At 41.1% G+C, this 17267-nt stretch overlaps 1 protein-coding gene across 2 annotated transcripts in view; it reads left to right on the top strand.

The window, feature by feature from the left end:
* Uggt1 (UDP-glucose glycoprotein glucosyltransferase 1) overlaps positions 1-17267 on the top strand; it is a 117110-nt gene that overhangs the window by 48186 nt on the left and 51657 nt on the right. For both annotated transcript variants that reach the window (XM_057794566.1, XM_057794564.1), the window contains exons 11-17: positions 983-1043; positions 2591-2682; positions 5167-5317; positions 6225-6344; positions 10517-10602; positions 15157-15292; positions 16538-16669. In XM_057794566.1, coding sequence (XP_057650549.1) covers positions 983-1043; positions 2591-2682; positions 5167-5317; positions 6225-6344; positions 10517-10602; positions 15157-15292; positions 16538-16669 — 778 coding nt within the window. The remainder of the gene's footprint in view (positions 1-982; positions 1044-2590; positions 2683-5166; positions 5318-6224; positions 6345-10516; positions 10603-15156; positions 15293-16537; positions 16670-17267) is intronic.

The raw sequence follows: 17267 nt of genomic DNA, 5'->3' as shown, positions 1-17267 counted from the left end.
TGCTCTGTTCTATAAATGCAAGGCAAAATTATTTAAGAGACAAATTCTTAGGAACTTTTAACAAAAGCCATTGCTAATCTTTGTCTCCAATTACTAAAAACACTGGCTTAGTTCTGGGCTGAGAGTTTTATAAGTAAGTTCCCTTTTCACTGTGTAGTGTGCCTGTATAAGATTTCTTAATCTAGGGGGCTGGAGAGATGGCTTAGCGGTTAAGATCTTCCAAAGGTCCTGAGTTCAATTCCCAGCAACCACACGGTGGCTCACAACCATCTGTAATGAGGCCTGGTGCCCTCTTCTGGCCTTCAGGCATACATGCAGAAAGAATATTGTATACATAATAAATAAATAAATATTAAAAAAAAAAGATTTCTTAATCTAGGGCTGGAAAGATGGCTCAACAGTTAAGAGCATTGCCTGCTCTTCCAAAGGTCCTGAGTTCAATTCCCAGCATCCATATGATGGTTCACAACCATCTGTAATGAGGTCTAGTGCCCTCTTCTGGCCTGCAGGCATACACGCACACAGAATACTGTATACATAATAAATAAATAAATATTTAAAAAAAAAAGATTTCTTAATCTATCATGCTTCTGAAAGATTCATGTGCAGTGTCCAACCTCCACCAGAAGGATTTAATAGGACCGACAGTCTGCTTCAGTGCAGTGCGTTTAATGCTGTCTATTTATCTGTGCACAGTCAATGTCACATAAGGAGTAGGGCCACACAGTCAAGGGAGACCTTGGAAGCAACTGGACTTGCTGCCACGTACTGCCACTGTGCAGCTTTCCTTTGTTGTTCTGTCTTACAGCAATGGAAATCTGTACGTCTGTGAAATTCACTTGCTAAGCTGTAGAGCTGTCACGTTTATTTAGTTCTTACCTTTTAGCTTATTGAACCACATGTTTCATATTTAAGAACAGGGAAATTAAAAGCCTTTATATGGAATGCTGAGCTAAACACTGATCATGTTTTTGTTTCTTAGAGCAATAACAAAAACAGCTGTGAGCTCACAACTTAGAACAGAAGTGGAAGAGAACCAGAAGGTATTAGTAACTGATTGAAAACGTTCTATCCTGTCTTGTATCTTTAAAAACAATAAAGAAACTTGAATTAAATTAGTGGCATTTAACAGTATTACTTTAAGTAATTTACTTATAAATACAGTAATTAGTGTATTTACTTATTTATTTTAGTCAAAGTTGGTGGCATTTTCTTAAAGGAGAGCAGTCTCCTAACCAGGGTGGGGGTGAGTCTGGTCCTGTTTTAAGTAGTCTTTCCTTAAACCTGTTTCATTCCTGCCTGTGATGCACTCCACAGGGTAGCTGGGTTCTTGTCCTTCATTCCCATCAGCCCCCCATGCAGCTTCTGAAGCTGCCAAGACACTCACTACGGTGTCTTCTTCGTCACTATGGTCTCTTGGCCACTTGGTCACTATGGGGATGGTGTTTAGAAACCCTTCTTTCAGTCCTGTGTTTCATCAAGGGGGCCTTGTGTTGCTTGCCAGCCCAGACTTGATTGGCATCACAATCAGGGAAGGCAACAGAAGCATAAAAAAAAAAGCAAAGCTTTGCACTTTAATCTGGCGCTTGCAAACAGAGGTAAGGAAAATTCCAGAACCTAGAAGGGAGAATCCTCCTGTGACCCCAATTTTAGATGGCTTACTTTTTTTCTGCCTTCAATATTAAGGAGGTAATTCAGTTTAGTTATAAAGGGCTTTCTTTGTTACTAAAGCAGTGAACAAATGTGTATATTCCTTTGATGTCCTACATAAGGAGGCAGTACAGTAAGCTTTAGTTCTTTGTAGTCAGTTCAGAGAATTATTAGAAAATGAACCCCAAAATTAAATATCTTACTGTATTGTGGGCCAGGAAGAAACATTTTAAAAATTATGTAGATATAATATTAGTTCAATTAGTGCTGCTTATAGTCTGTTGTGTGTGGTGTGTGTATGTTCGTATATGTTTGCATGTGTGTGGAAGACATTTTTGTGTGTACACATGCATTTGAGTATATGTGTTTATGGAAGCCTGAGGGCGTTGCTGGGTGCCTTCCTGAATTGCTCTTCACTTTATTTACTGAGGCAGGGTGTTGACTGAACCTGGGACTCACACATTCAGCTAGTCTAGCTAGTTAGCCCGTTCTTGGGAATCCCACCTCTTCCAAAGTGCTGTGGTTGCAGGTAGATCACCATGCTTGCCTGCTTGGCCTTTTTGTGGGTGGGTTCTGGGCGTCTGTTCTCTAGTCCTCTCTCTTGCATGGCAGGCACTTTCTTTATCCCCTGAGCCACCTTCTTGGCTATTCTGTTTTCATTTTTGATAAGTGACTCTTAGCACTTGGCATTCTTACATGCCCAACATTATAGAAATGATTGTGTCATCATCAGAATGAAGGAAGGAGGAAGGGAAAAAGGTGGAGGCCCAGTAAGGCAGCATCTTCAGTCTCTATAGGGGATGCACAGAAGAGTCCAAGGAAGAGTATGGAAGGGAATTCTGACCTAGCCCCAGAATGTCAGGATCTGTGTGGGTAATGTAGCTCGGGAGCAACAAGCTTCACTGAATGTACTCTCACTGCTCTTTGTGTGTGTTTTCAGTATTTCAAGGGAACGATAGGACTGCAGCCTGGAGATTCAGCTCTCTTCATCAATGGACTTCATATTGATTTAGATACCCAGGATATATTCAGGTATGGCTAATATACACTCCCCCCCCTCTTTCTGTAAGGTTTTATAACTGACACGTTCAGTTTTGTGTTTCTTCTTGGTATGGCATGAGGTAAGGCTCAAGCTTATGAGACTTACTGGAGGTGGGCCCATGCTGTGACTGGGGTAGGCAGAACGGTGTGTGGGCAAGTCTTGAGTGTTTAAAAGATGTATATTTGAGGTTGTAGTTTTCCTGTTCATTGCAGAAGCATAGAAAAGAGCGCAGTTCTCTTGCTTCTGAGAATTGTGAAGTAGGTGTAAGCATAGTGCTGTCTCTCCTGTCTCGCAAGGCATTACTTTTAAAATTATTTTGAATATTCACTGTTTAAAAATTTTTGTTTTGTTTTTGAGACAGGGTTTTATTAGCTCAGGCTGGCCTCCCAGATTTGTGAGGATGGCCTTAAGTGAACCTTCTGCTTCTACCTGCCAGCTGCTGGAATTATAGATGTGTACCATAACAAGTCACTTTGCATACTGTTTTGTACTCTTCTTAAAATGTAATTGAAGGCTAATAGAGTCTAAATTGTTATCATACATTTTGGGGGCAGTGAACAAGTAGAATTCAGATTTATCTATGGAATTAATAGCAGTACAGTTGTTACTGTGACTTTAAAAATTTTTTTTAATATTTTGTGTGCACTAGTGTTTTGCCTGTGTGTATGTCTTCATGAGGGTGTTGGAACTACTGGAACTGGAGTTACAGGCAGCCTTGAGCTGCTATGTGGATACTGGGAATTGAACCTGGGTCCTCTGGAAGAGAAGCGAGTGCTCTTAACTCCTGAGCCATCTCTTCCCATCATTATGACTTTATAATAGTAAAAATAAAAGCAGTTGCTAATGCTTTAGGAGTTGTTTCACAATATTATTTTGTGAATTAATTGAATTAATCTTTATACCTGTTTGTTGTATTGCAGACCTTGTGATAAGTTAGTAAAGTGAATATGAATATTTTAGAATATTGTTCATGTGACTTCATTGAATGATTTATTAAAAATAGTCTATCCTTCAGATTATTGCAAATAAAGAGACTGATCATTGCAATTTTAAATAATATAGAGTATAGAAACTAAAGTTCCTGCCCTCTTGTTAGTTTCTTTAGCTCTTAGTTCCCAGAAGACTTTTCCATTGCCATCAACGCGTGCGTATGTGTGAGTGTATGAGAACTTGTTTTAACTGACCCTGATATTAAAACACATTAAAGATTTAATGTACTTTTTAATATGTGCTTTTAAGATAACTAAGGATTCATTTGATGATACAAAAAAATATAATACTGATTAATTCTTCTTTTAAAGCAAGGTGACTTAGTTGGTATGGTAAGTGGTTGTGTCCAAATAGGAGAACCTGAGTTCATATCCCCAGCACCTACAAGCCAGACATGGTGCACACGTCTGTAACTCTAGCACTGGTTTGGTGGAGGCAGCTGCTCTCTGAAGCTGTAAGTTGAGTAAAGAGGCTCTATCACAAAGAAACCAGTCACCCAACGTGGACCTCTGGCTTCTATCCACACATGGGAACATTTGCAAGGATGTAAGCTATATATAGTGCTCACAATGAAAAATACAAATGAATAAATTAAGGCCTGTGAGATACCTTAGAAGGCAAAGTCACTTGCCATCTGGCAATGCAAGCCTGACAGACCGAGTTCGATCCCTGGAACCTACATAAAGATGGAAGGAGAGAACTGACACCACCAAGTTTTCTTCTGATCTCCACACACATGCAGAAGCACGCACACATACCTTACACACTGTATGCCCAATAATAGTAGATAAGTAAATTTATTTAAAAAATAAATAAATAAAACATGTGGTATATGGCTGGGAGATGACTTAGTCTTGAAATGCTTGGACCTGAGTCTAGGTCTTACATAAAGTGCTAGGTTTTGTGGCACACACCTGTAATCCTACTGCTGGGGAAATGGAGATGAGTATTCATGGAACATTCTGGTCAGTAGCCTTGATAGGTCAGGAAGCTCCAGGATCAGTGCCTCAAAAAAGTAAGGTGGAGAGAGTGGAAGATGATCCTGACATTGAGCACTGGCCTCCATGCTCACATACGTGTAGACATATGAACACATGAATACATACTCTCCCACTTACATGTACTATAAAGTGTAATTGAGGACTATTTAATTATGTATACAGAGATAATCTACATATCCACCGAGAATTTAAATAAACAGGATGACGAAAGCATATCCTGCCTCTGTCCTGTGTGCTCTGACCAGATGAAACAAAACAAAAACCTCCATTTTTGAATCTTCAGTCAGTTTCTTTTAGCACTGAATTTTGAACTGATAGAAAATTTTCAAGGCTTTCATAAGTTTTTTTCCCTACCAAATACCATCAGGCTGTGTGCATGTGTTGTATGTTGTGAATTGAATCCAGGGTCTGATATGCTAGGCTAGTATTCTGCTCTGGCATAATAGCGAACCCTTAACTAGACAACTTGGTTTTTTTCTGCAGTTTGTTTGATACGCTGAGGAATGAAGCCCGGGTGATGGAGGGTCTGCACAGACTAGGAATAGAAGGCCTTTCTCTACATAATATTTTGAAGCTCAACATCCAGCCTTCTGAGACTGACTATGCACTAGACATTAGGAGTCCTGCTATTTCAGTGAGTATTTATTTGAATGGTCCTGACAAACTGTTAATGTTTTCTAACTTAATGAATGCGAAGTTTTCTTGTGAATTCATTTATGTTTCACAGATTGTGATTAAAGTTGTGTTTACTGATCACTTATGATCCCTATGTATTTTTTTTAATTTATATATATTTTTTGTTTTGTTTTTTCGAGACAGGGTTTCTCTGTTTAATAGCCCTGGCTGTTCTGGAACTCACTTTGTAGACCAGGCTGGCCTCAAACTCATGGAGATCTGCCTGTCCCTGGGATTAAAGTTGTGTGCCACCACATCTAGCTTAGTTTTATTTTATTCTTGTCTCATTTCCTGTGGGTTGCTTGATTTTTTTTTTTTTAAATAGTATTTGTTGCTGCTCGTCTTTAGTTGGTTGTGTTGATTGTAAATAATTTCACCTGTTTTATTGCTTTGTTGTAGTTATTCGTTTTTCTATTCAATCTTTGTATATTTGAGAATAGTCTATCTCTTATGCCTATGTGTTTGCTGGAGACAAGGTCTAGTATATTCCAGGCTGGCGCCAAACTCTATGTAGCTGTGGACAATTTTAATACCTGATTCTCCTGTCTCTACCTCCTGAGTGCTGGAATTATAGGCATGTGCCACCATGCCTATCTCTACTATGTGATTCTTTTTTTTTTTTTTGGTTTTTCGAGACAGGGTTTCTCTGTAGCTTTGGTGCCTGTCCTGGAACTAGCTCTTGTAGACCAGGCTGGCCTCGAACTCCCAGAGATTCACCTACCTCTGCTTCCTGAGTGCTGGGATTAAAGGCGTGCGCCTCCACCGCCCGGCTTACTATGTGATTCTTAAAGTCTCATTAACTATCATTTTGTTCCCCATCAGTGACTAATGTGTATGCACCATGTTGTGTTTTTTGTTTTATTCAGTGGGTCAACAACCTAGAGATTGATAGCCGATATAATTCATGGCCTTCTAGTTTGCAAGAGTTACTTCGACCTACCTTTCCTGGTGTTATACGGCAGATCAGGAAAAACTTGCATAACATGGTAAGTAAAACTTGCGCCTCCTCATATCTATTTCTCCTTGCTGTGTCTCTTCTTTTCCATCATTTGTAGAATGTTCAGTTTTCCCTGTATGTGTGCACAGTGTTCAAGTGGAAAGGACTATGTTCATGTTACAGCAGTGTGACAGCCTGTGTTGCTGTGTGACACATGTACCTCATCCATACTGAAGGTTTACAATGGACCACACTATATTTTAAGTTTATATTTTAAGACTTTATATCCCTAGAGCAATTTTAAGTTTATAGAAATGTATAAGTTTTAAGAGAGTGCTTGATGTGTGTGTGTAGCTCAAAAGATACATGACTACTGCTCTTCTGTCATGTCTTTTGTGTATATGTCAGTAGGCTTCTTTTTATTGCAAGTTACAACTTAGTCATTGGCTCACTTGATTTTTTTTTTTATCTTTCTAAGTAAAAGAAAGGAGGGCAACATAAAAAAACTAGTGGGATCCTTGACATTGCACTTGGGAAATGAACGCATCAATATCTGTCCAGTGGAAGTAGTTGTGATTCTCTGTAGTGGGAGCTGCTGGCTGCGTTTCTGCCGCCCCAGCTCCTGGTCCTGGCTAGCTTATGCCCCAAAATAACAACACAGAAACTCTATTGATTTAAACACTGCCTGGCTCATTTCTATTCATGTGTGTAGCACCCCAAGGTGCGCTTACCGGGAAGATTCTAGCCTACGTCCATCCTGGGTTGGAGCTTCATCGCGCCTGCTCTGGAGAGGAGAACATGGTGTCTGTCTCTCAGAGGAGCTGCCCTGCATCTGAGCTCACTTCCTCTTCCTCCCAGCATTCTGTTCTGCTTACTCCACCCACCTATGTTCTAACCTATGAGGGCCAAGCAGTTTCTTTATTTTTAACCAGTGACCTTCCTCCATCAATTCTCAGTCTCAGGGTCATGAGATATTTGATCCTGATGTTTGTACTCTTGGTGTGATACATTACTGCCCCCTCACCTGCTCTTTCTTGTGAGCCACTGAGTTTATTAGAAAGTCCTAGTTTGCTTCCTATTACTGTGATAAATGACCAAAAGCAAATGGGAAGGAGTTTATTTCACATCTTATAGTTCACTGAGAATGGAACTCAAGGCAGGAGCTGGAGCAGTGGTCACAGAGGAAAGCTGCTTACTTCCTTGCTCTCCATGACTTGCTCTGCCTGCCTTCTTATACAACCTGGGGCCACCTGCGCAGGGACGACACCACCCACGGTGGGCTAGGCCCTCCCATATCAATCATAAATTAAGAAAATATCCTTAATAGATTTTCCTACAGGTCAGTCTGATAGAGGCATTTATTTCCATTGAGGGTCCTCTTCCCAAAGTACTCTACTTTTGTCGTGTTGACAAAATAGTAAACACAGTTGGCCTGTCATTACCTTGACACACAAACAGATCACTATTAAACTGTAGCCTTTTCTTTCTTGTCTCTTCTCAAGATGTTATGTTAACACTAATATCACAATATTGACACTATAATATTAAATATACCGCAGTCTTTAAAAAAGTGCAAATACTTTAAAGTTCAAGTTCTCTTTAAAATATCCACCATTTCTTTAAATATCCGAAGTCTCTCCAACAGTAAGCTCCTGTAACAGTCACATTAAAGCAAACCCAAAGTTCAGCAGTGTAAAACTTATAGTTCCTGGTGTCAGGGCTATTCATGATCCTCTGAGCTCTGAGAGGCCGGGGCAGCTCCTCTTCTCCAGCTGTGCATCTGTAGCACAAGCACCTTCTTTAGTAGGTGTGGGCCAGTCCTCTCCACAGCGACTCCTTCTTGGTGGCTGTGTCCAGGGTGCTGGTGTCTCTCTCCAAAGCACCTGGGCTGCACCTTTACCAATAACCTCACCTGGGCTCTCTCCAGGGACTCTGACTTTGGCACTTGGTGACAAGCCTTGCCTTCTCTCTGTGAACCCCTTGAGTACAGGGGTTACCACTGCAGCTGAGGCTGTAGCTTCACCAGTGGCTTCTCTTGGCCTCTCATATGGTGCCAGTCTGTGCTGCTCTTCATGACCTCTGTATCCCTTCAAAACCAGTACCTTAAACACTCACAAGTTTGGCTGCCAGCATGAAATTCAGCCTTACCCCCTCTGGACTATATACTTTTTTGTGTGCTGGCCTGAGGTGAATTTCCACACTCCCGTCATGGCCCATTTAAGTTTGAGCACTAGTGACTTTCCCAGCCCAAAGTTCCAAACGCTTCCACAGTTTTTCCTAAAACAACACGGTCAGGTCTGTCACAGCAGTAGCCCAGTTTCTGTCCCAGTTAGCTTTGTTACTTTAATGAAGACTATAACCAAAACCAGCGTAGGGGGAAGGGTTTATTTCATCTTACAGCTTGCAGTCCATCCTGGAAGGGACACAGGGCAGGCTCCTGGAGAAACAGAAACTGAAGCAGGGGCTCTGAGCAGCTGCCTACCAGCTTGTTCCCCATGGCTTGCCCAGTCCGCTTTGTTTCACAACCCAGCACTGCTTTCCCAGGGGGCACCAGCCACAGCATGCTGGGCCCACCTATATCAGTCATTAATTAAGAAAACCCACCAGAGGCTTGCCCACAGACAAGTCTGATGGAGGCCTTTCCCAGTTAAGGGTCTTTCTTCCCAGCGACTGTAGCTTATGTCAAGTTGACAAAACTAGGGTTCCTTAGAGGCTATTTTAAAAAATGTCTCTCCCTTCCCTACCAGCCTCTAACTGTAACTAGCCCTCTGGAGGAGGGAGGGCCTCCTGAGCTCTAATATCTTAATCTCTCAAATTTAGTAATTCAGCTAACTTCTTAGCTTTCCATTGCCCTTCTCACCCCATCCCTCATTTCCCTGCTTTAGAGAGACAGAGAAGGAAGGTTCTTACCAGATCTCTCCCCTCATTTCTCTGTCTCTTCCTCTTCACAGCTGTTTCACAGAACAGAAGCAGGAGAGCACTGAGATTTTTATAGGAAACAACGCTCTGAACTTCTCTCTCTCTTTTAATCTTAGCCTTTTATTTCATGTATTTAATTCTCAGCGTGTGCATGTGTGTAGGCCCGCACATGCCAGTGTGTGCATCTAAGTCAGCACAACCTTTAGGAGTTGGTTCTCTCCTAATATGTGGGAACCAGAAATCGAACTTGTTTTCAGAATTGGCAACACATGACCCACCAAGCCAGTGGTTCTCAACCTTCCTAATGCTGTGACCCTTTAACACGGTTCCTCTTGTTGTGGTGACCCCCAACTGTAAAATTATTTTATTGTTACTTCATAAACTGTAATTTTGCTGCTGTTATTGTAATGTAAGTATCTCTGTTTTCTGATGGTCTTAGGTGACCCTTGTGTTCGAACCCCCCCCCCCCATACACAAAGGGGGCGCTACCTGCAGGTTGAGAACCACTTCACTAAGTTCATCTTGCCAATCCTGTATTTTTCTCAGTCGTTCAAACTACCCTTTTCCTTTCACAATTCAGGTCTTTCCCTTTCTTACCATGAGTGAACTTTAATTTTTTACTTTTAAAAAGTTTTATTTTAGATCATTTTTATGTACCTCAGGCTGACCTTTAACCTCATTATATAGTTGAGGATGACGCTGGACTTCAGATCCCCTACCTCCACCTCCCATGTGCTAGGATTGCAGGTATGCATCACCAGGCCTGGTTTCCGGCTGGAGTTTGAATCCAGAGCCTTTTGCATGTTTGGTGAACACTCTACCAAATGAATCACAGCCTCAATCCCAGTAACCTCATCTTGTAGAGAATGTATACAAGCTGGTTAGCACATGAGGACTTGATTACATCAGTGCTATTGTTATGGTTTAAAAGTTGAGTTCAAAATTAATTGTTAATTCAGGGAGCCTTAGAAACAAATATAACAAAAAGGCAGCTCTGTTTTCCAAGGTGTGAGAACTGATAAAACTGAGGTTTATCTGATATGGTAGAATAGGCAAGCATCAGCAGTCTGGATCACTGGTAGATGTCACCAGTGAAATCCATGGAAAAAATCTCTCTTCCCACTACCACATTCTTTGAATGTTGAGGGTGGCAGCTACTGTTTTTATTCATAACTCCCTTTGTATGTGGTTCAGTAATATTTTGGGAAGGATTGACTTCATGTATGACAATTTGTGTCATTTCCCTTAGCCCAGGAATGTGTGATTGCCATTTCATGGGTTCTTTTCTTTTTCCTGTGACAGGTGTTTATTGTTGATCCTGTGCATGAGACCACAACCGAGTTGATTAGCATAGCTGAGATGTTCCTCAGCAATCACATACCATTAAGGTAACACTGGGGTCATTCAGCTGAGGCTTGGTTCGTTATTTGAATTACATGTCTGGTTTCATTGAATTGTAGTATAATTAATAGCCGGATTCACTAATGACAGTTTTATCTTCTGCTTGGTAAGACATCTGTGTCTTTAGGGACTAAGAGTTTAATTCTCAGCACACAGGCGCTTACCACCATTGAATTATTAACAAGTAGCTGTGTGAAAGTAGTTTGCAGTCTTCACTTGCTTCCTACTGGAAAGGAGTTTCCTGGATGCATGTCCACATAGAAAAGCCCATTTCTAATTTCAGCAGAGAGCTTTGCTAGTGGCTTTGTTTGACTTTTAAGGACTAAATGCTTTATAATGTTAAAATGTTGAGTAGCCTTCGGTAGATACAGACAGATACATCTATGTTAGTTGTGTTGCCAGGTCTACCAACTGAACACCAGGTAGCTGGGTTTCCCCTCTTCTTTTCATAGACAATTATATAAAAAATACATATATTGTTTATATATGTTTACATATATGTGTTACATATACATGTGTTGCGATATTTTCCCTTACAGTCTGTAATAATTCTGGTAATTTTACATGCTGATAAAATTTGAGCTACTTTTTTTTTCTCTCCAAGAAAGGGTCTCACTGTGCATCTCTGATTGTCCTGGAACTCTCTCTGTAGACTAGGCTGGTGTTGAACTCACAGAGATCCACCTGCTTCTGCCTCCCAAGTGCTGACCTTAAAGGCATGCACCTCTATGTCTCCTGAAATCTGAGTTCTTAAAAATGAAGAAACTAAAGGACAAAAGAACTTCTAGTAAATAAACATTATGACATGTTTATTACCCCATACTGAGTTGTGGTAGGCTTGTATGAATGATATCTGTCCTATTTGCCTTTTACATACCTTGGCTCTCTATAACAATGTATTTGATTGGCTTATCTGAATGATATCTGTACTTTGGCGCTCTATAAGAATGTATTTGATCAAGTGCTTAGGATATATGGAGCTCTGCGGGGATGACCCGGGTTTACCAGGGGCTTTGAAGAAAAGGAGGACTATTAGGACCAGAAAAGCAGAGATCATTGAGTGCAATGAAAATTTTTATTTAAATTTGAATACCACATGGCAGATGGAGAAAATAAATTGCTAAATTACAGCCATGTTTGTTTAAAGGCAGATCTGAGCACATGTAAATTGGTTCATGGTACACAGTGGGCCCTAACCAAACATTTGTACAGTTGTACTGAGGCACAGGAAGATTACAGATGTAGGGAACGAAGACACTTGAGCCCTGGGCACAGGAAGGGTGTCTGGTGAGCATCAGAGGGGAGCTGGCAGATAGGTTGACTTTTTGCTCTTGGTGTAGGAATGTGGTCCTACCCTGGTGATACTGGTCTCTTATTAATCACAACTGATCTTTCAGCCTCAGGTAACCAATATTAATTGTCCTTGGAAAGCCAAGGCTTCACTTCGATGATGCTGGTCTCTGCTAATCACAACCGATTCTCTAGTTGACCAGAAACTACGTATTCCTAATTCAGAATATTTGCATGCTATCCCTGACAGCATGCTTCTCTCAAACTTCACTAGTCAAGCATTTCTTCCAAGCTTTCACAGAATAGCCGACTAAACTGGGCACTCAATGGGTTTTCCAGCCAGAGGTCCACACACTTCTACATGCTTTCCAAACCCACATGACCAGGTCTGTCACAGCAATGCCCAATGATCCTGGTACCAGTTTCTGTTTTAGTTTGCTTTCTGCTGCTGTGATAATCACCATGCCAAAAGCAATTCAGGGAGGAAAGGGCTTATTTCATCTTACAATTTACAGCCCAGCATGAAGAGCAGTCAAGGTAGAAGTTCTAGGCAGGAACTGGAGCAGAGAACATGGAGCAACAGCTGCTTATGGTCTTGATCTTCATGGCCCAGGACTACTTGCATAGGGGTCACTACCCACAGTAGGCCAGGTCCTCCCACGTAAATGACTCATGAAGAAAAGACCCATGGGGGAGTATGATGGAAGCAGTTCCTCAGTGGTGATTCTCTTTTCCAAGATATGGTTAGATTTGTATCAAGTGACGAAAACTAACCAGGGCCTGCATATTGCTTTCTTCCAAATTTGAGCAGGTACTACTTAAGCTTCTAAATAGCCATGTAGAGATTTTTATGTGGACAAAGTTCTGTTGGCAAGATTGCTGGACTATGTGATGAGTATATGCTTAGTTTTTTAAGAACCAGCCAAAGTGGCTTCCAAAGCGTCTACACCATTTTACTTTTTCACTGGCAATGAATTGAGAATCCTGTTGCTTCTCACTACCATGTAGTTTTTGGCCATTTCAGAGGCTATATAGCGATAGGTTGCTGTTCAATTATTACTCTGTAATGGCTTAGGATCTTATTGTTTTATTTTGTGAGTATCTAGTCAGAAAACTTAATTTGTTTATTTCTGTGGACTTTTTTTGTTGTTTTTTTTGTTTTTTTGTTTTGTTTTATCGAGACAGGGTTTCTCTGTGGTTTTTTTGGAGCCTGTCCTGGAACTAGCTCTTGTAGACCAGGCTGGTCTCGAATTCACAGAGATCCGCCTGCCTCTGCCTCCCAAGTGCTGGGATTAAAGGCATGTGCCACCACCGCCCGGCTTTCTGTGGACTTTTTGAGACGGGACTTTGCTGTGTAGCCTAGGCTGACCCGAAACTTGATTTGTAGTCTGGGTTGGCCTCAAACACACCGTCCTTCTGCCCCAGCATGCCACGTGCTAGAGTTACAACTGTGCTGCCATGCCCAGATTCTTTAGCCTGTGTAAAATCGTTGTTTGATGCTGAGTGTCGAGTCATTTTACATTTGGGACATCAGTTCTTTTCAGATGGCTGTTTTTCAAGGATTTTCTGCTAGTCTGTGGTTTTTCCTTTACTTTTCTTGGTAGGGTTTACCCCCCCCCCCCCTTCTCAAAGCAGGAACTTTTTGTTTTGGGGGGATTTATTTATTTATTTATTTATTTATTTATTTATTTATTTATTTATTTTAAGACAGCGTCTCACTGTGTAGCTCTGCTTGTAGACCAGGTTGGCCTTGAACTTACAGAGATCCACCTGCCTCTGCCTCCCCATGCACTAAGGTTAAAGGCAAGTGCTACTATTTGAGGTTTACAGAACAGAAGTTTTAAACTTTAATGACGTCTGCCTTCTCAGTCATTTTATGACTCTGTGTGAGTGTGAGTGTGCGCGTGTGTGCACCAGAGTTGATGTTGGTGTTTCCCTAAGTTATCACCACTACAGTAACTGAACCTGGATCTCACAGACTGGGTAGGCTGCTAGCCAGAGAGGTCCCGCCCCCTGCCAAGATTCTTCTGTTTTCACCCCCATACTGAGGTTACAGACATATATACCCCCGTGCCCAGTTGATTGTACATGGTGTTAGGGATCTGAGTTGGGTTCTCATGCTTGTGTAGCAAGCACTTTGCCTGTGAAGCCATCTCCCTAACTGGATCATGCTTTTTGATCTAACCTGTCATCATTAGCCAAACCTGAGACCACCAACCAATTTTTTCCAGGGCTATTTTCCAGGACTTTGTAGGTTTGGTTTTCCACTTACATCTGTTGTATGTTTTGTGTTAATTTTTGTGAAGGGTAAATTCATTACTTTGCTTGTGCAGTTGTTTCAGTACCATTTGTTGGCATAACTGCAATGCTCTTAGTCCAGATGCCCAGACTGCCCAGTGAGTCTTCATACTTATCCGTCTCTGTATGATATACGACAGTTGATTCTCCCCTTCCTTCCTTCCTTCCTTCCTTCCTTCCTTCCTTCCTTCCTTCCTTCCTTCCTTCCTTCCTTCCTTCCTTCCTTCCTTCCTTTATTTTTTTATTTTTGTTTTGTTTTTGTGATAGGGTTTCTCTGTGTAACAATTCTGGCTGCCCTGGAACTTGTTTTGTAGACCAGGCTAGCCTTGAACTCATAGAGATCCTTCTGTTTCTGCCTTCTGAGTGCTGGGATTAAAGCTGTGATCCTGGCTTCCTTTTATATTGTTTTAATTACATTTACATTTTCTTCAACTCCAATTTCCGGATTTTTGAAATTAATGTATTTATTCTTTATGTGTATGTTCCTGCTTGCCTGTATGTGCACCACATATGCGCAGTTCCCACAGAGACTAGAATTGGGCATCAGATGCTCTGAAATTGGAGCTAGAGGCCCTTGTGAGCCATCTGATTTGGATGCTGGGAACAGAACCCAGGTACTCTCTCTGCAAGAGCGCCCAGTACTCTTACTAGTTGAGCTGTTTCTCCAGTCCTCCCAACTTAAAAGCAGAACAGAATTTTTACCTATTACTGTAGCAAGCTCTTCATGACAGTAAAGAAATCTAGTCAAGACTCTTTAAGAGCCTTAACTGTGGAAAAGCCTAACCTGTTTTGTGACCCTACTCTTTTGTTTTTAAAATGATGTGTATGTAGCTTTGCTAGCCTTGTTTAGAGTGGGATGTTGACTGTGCTTCTCAGTTAGAAGTGAGCAGTGGGACCCCACCGCCTCTAGCTGATTGCCTTCTTTAAAATGCCCCTTTTCTTCTTCTCTGCAGGATTGGTTTTATCTTTGTGGTCAATGACTCGGAAGATGTTGATGGGATGCAAGATGCTGGAGTTGCTGTTCTGAGAGCGTATAATTATGTTGTCCAAGAAGTGGATGGTTACCACGCCTTCCAGATCCTCACACATGTATGTTTTTGTTCAAAATGGCAAATACTTTTTAAGAAATTTAACTCACTCTAAAACAGTTTGTGTTAGGGGTATTTTGTACTTATGTAAAGAGAAAAGGTAAAGTATATTCTTATATAAACTAGTGTTTTATGTTTCAGGGTTCCTTATACGTTATTAATTCACTGATGTGAAAATAATAGATTGCTGTGTTTATTTTAATGTTTAGAATCTGTTACTGGGGGGAGGGGCACGTGTGTACTACTGTACATGTATGCAGGTCCAGAGGATGACTTTCTGAGTTCTCTCCTTCTCCCATGGGATCTGGGGATCAGACATGGTTGTCAGGCATGTTAAGCCATAGTGCTGGTCATCAGATGCGATTCCTGAAGAGAGAGAAGAGCATACATGTTAGAGTCCTCCGCACTTAGATTCTATGAAATCATCAGTTAATGCCTTTGGGCAACGTGGTGTTCTCTACTTTTTTTTTAAATCAGTTTTTTTTTTTCTTTTGAGACTTTCTTATGGTATCTTTTCATCTTTTCCTTTTCTTTCTTCTTGTCTCCCTCTTTCCTTCCTTTTTTCTTTTTCTCCTTTTTGTTAAGTCAGTCTCATATAACTAGGGCTAGCCTTGGGAAAACTGTGTAGTTGAATATGACCTTGAGTTCTTGATTCTCCCACAGTGCTGCGCTGTTAGCTGTGCAGCGCCATGCCTGGTTCTTTTTTTTTTTTTTTTTTGTATTCTGAGATAAGGTCTTTCTGTATAGCCCAGGCTAACCAAAAACTCTGGGTCTGCTTCCCTCATCTTCCCAGGGCTTGGCTATCTCAGGTATGATCCACCACACCTGGCTTCTGATACTTCCTAAAGCATTTTTCCTGCACCCCTCCTCCCCACATTTGGGTTATAATGTATTTATGTACTGAGAAGATCATTTCAAGAAATCTTTAGTTCCGTCACTCAGCTGCTAGGGCTTCTCTGAATTCAAGGCCGATCTGATCTACATAGCAAGTTCCAAGCTAGCCAGGCCTTCATGATGATACTGTGATGATACTGTGTCTTAACAAAAGAAAGAAAGAAAGAAAGAAAAATCTTCGGTTCTTAATCAAAGGTATCTTATAAGGAATATTGAAATGATAGTGTTGCTAAGAAGTTCCAGTTTGCTTCTTAATAAAAGTAGTCTTATTTTTCTAATGTGTTTAGAGACTTCCTCACATTTGAAATTTGGATTTAAAAGTGTAGTTGGTTACTTATTTTTCTTTTTTTAGATCTATAACAAGGTGAGGACTGGAGAAAAAGTGAAAGTTGAACATGTGGTCAGTGTCTTGGAGAAGAAATACCCGTATGTCGAAGTGAATAGCATTCTGGGGATTGACTCTGCTTATGATCAGAACCGGAAGGTAACTTAGTTCCTTGGTATTTTGACATGACTGCTGCATTAGACTGGGTTGGATGGTGTCTGTAGTGGGGTGTTGATAAAAGTGCTCAGTACCTAGCATTTCAAAATGTAGACAGACTGCTTTCTAGTCCCCACCTTCCTCCCCCCTTCCTCTCCCCTCCAGGAGACAGGATCTGAATGTGAGGCCCTTGCCTGGCCTTGAGCTCACAGAGATCAGCTGTCTCTACCCTCTGAGTGCTGGGATTAAGGCATATTGCAACCACATCTGACCTCACTTGTCAGTCTTTGAAAAGTGATTCTAGGTCAGAAAATAGTACTTATTTTTTAAAAAATATTTATTTATTTATTATGTATACAATATATTCTGTCTGTGTCTATGCCTGCAGGCCAGAAGAGGGCACCAGACCCCATTACAGATGGTTGTAAGCCACCATATGGTTGCTGGGAATTGAACTCAGGACCTTTGGTAGAGCAGGCAATGCTCTTAACCTCTGAGCCATCTCTCCAGCCCAGTAGTACTTATTTTTTAACTTGTATGTTAACTTTTAAATTGGAAAACAATTACTTTTCCAATATGGTAGGTGTACTTCTATGAAGTA

The sequence above is a fragment of the Chionomys nivalis genome, chromosome 19, assembly GCF_950005125.1.
Source record: "Chionomys nivalis chromosome 19, mChiNiv1.1, whole genome shotgun sequence".
In the NCBI taxonomy this organism is placed as follows: Eukaryota; Metazoa; Chordata; class Mammalia; order Rodentia; family Cricetidae; genus Chionomys; species Chionomys nivalis.
This window is presented reverse-complemented; position numbering and strand designations above follow the sequence as displayed.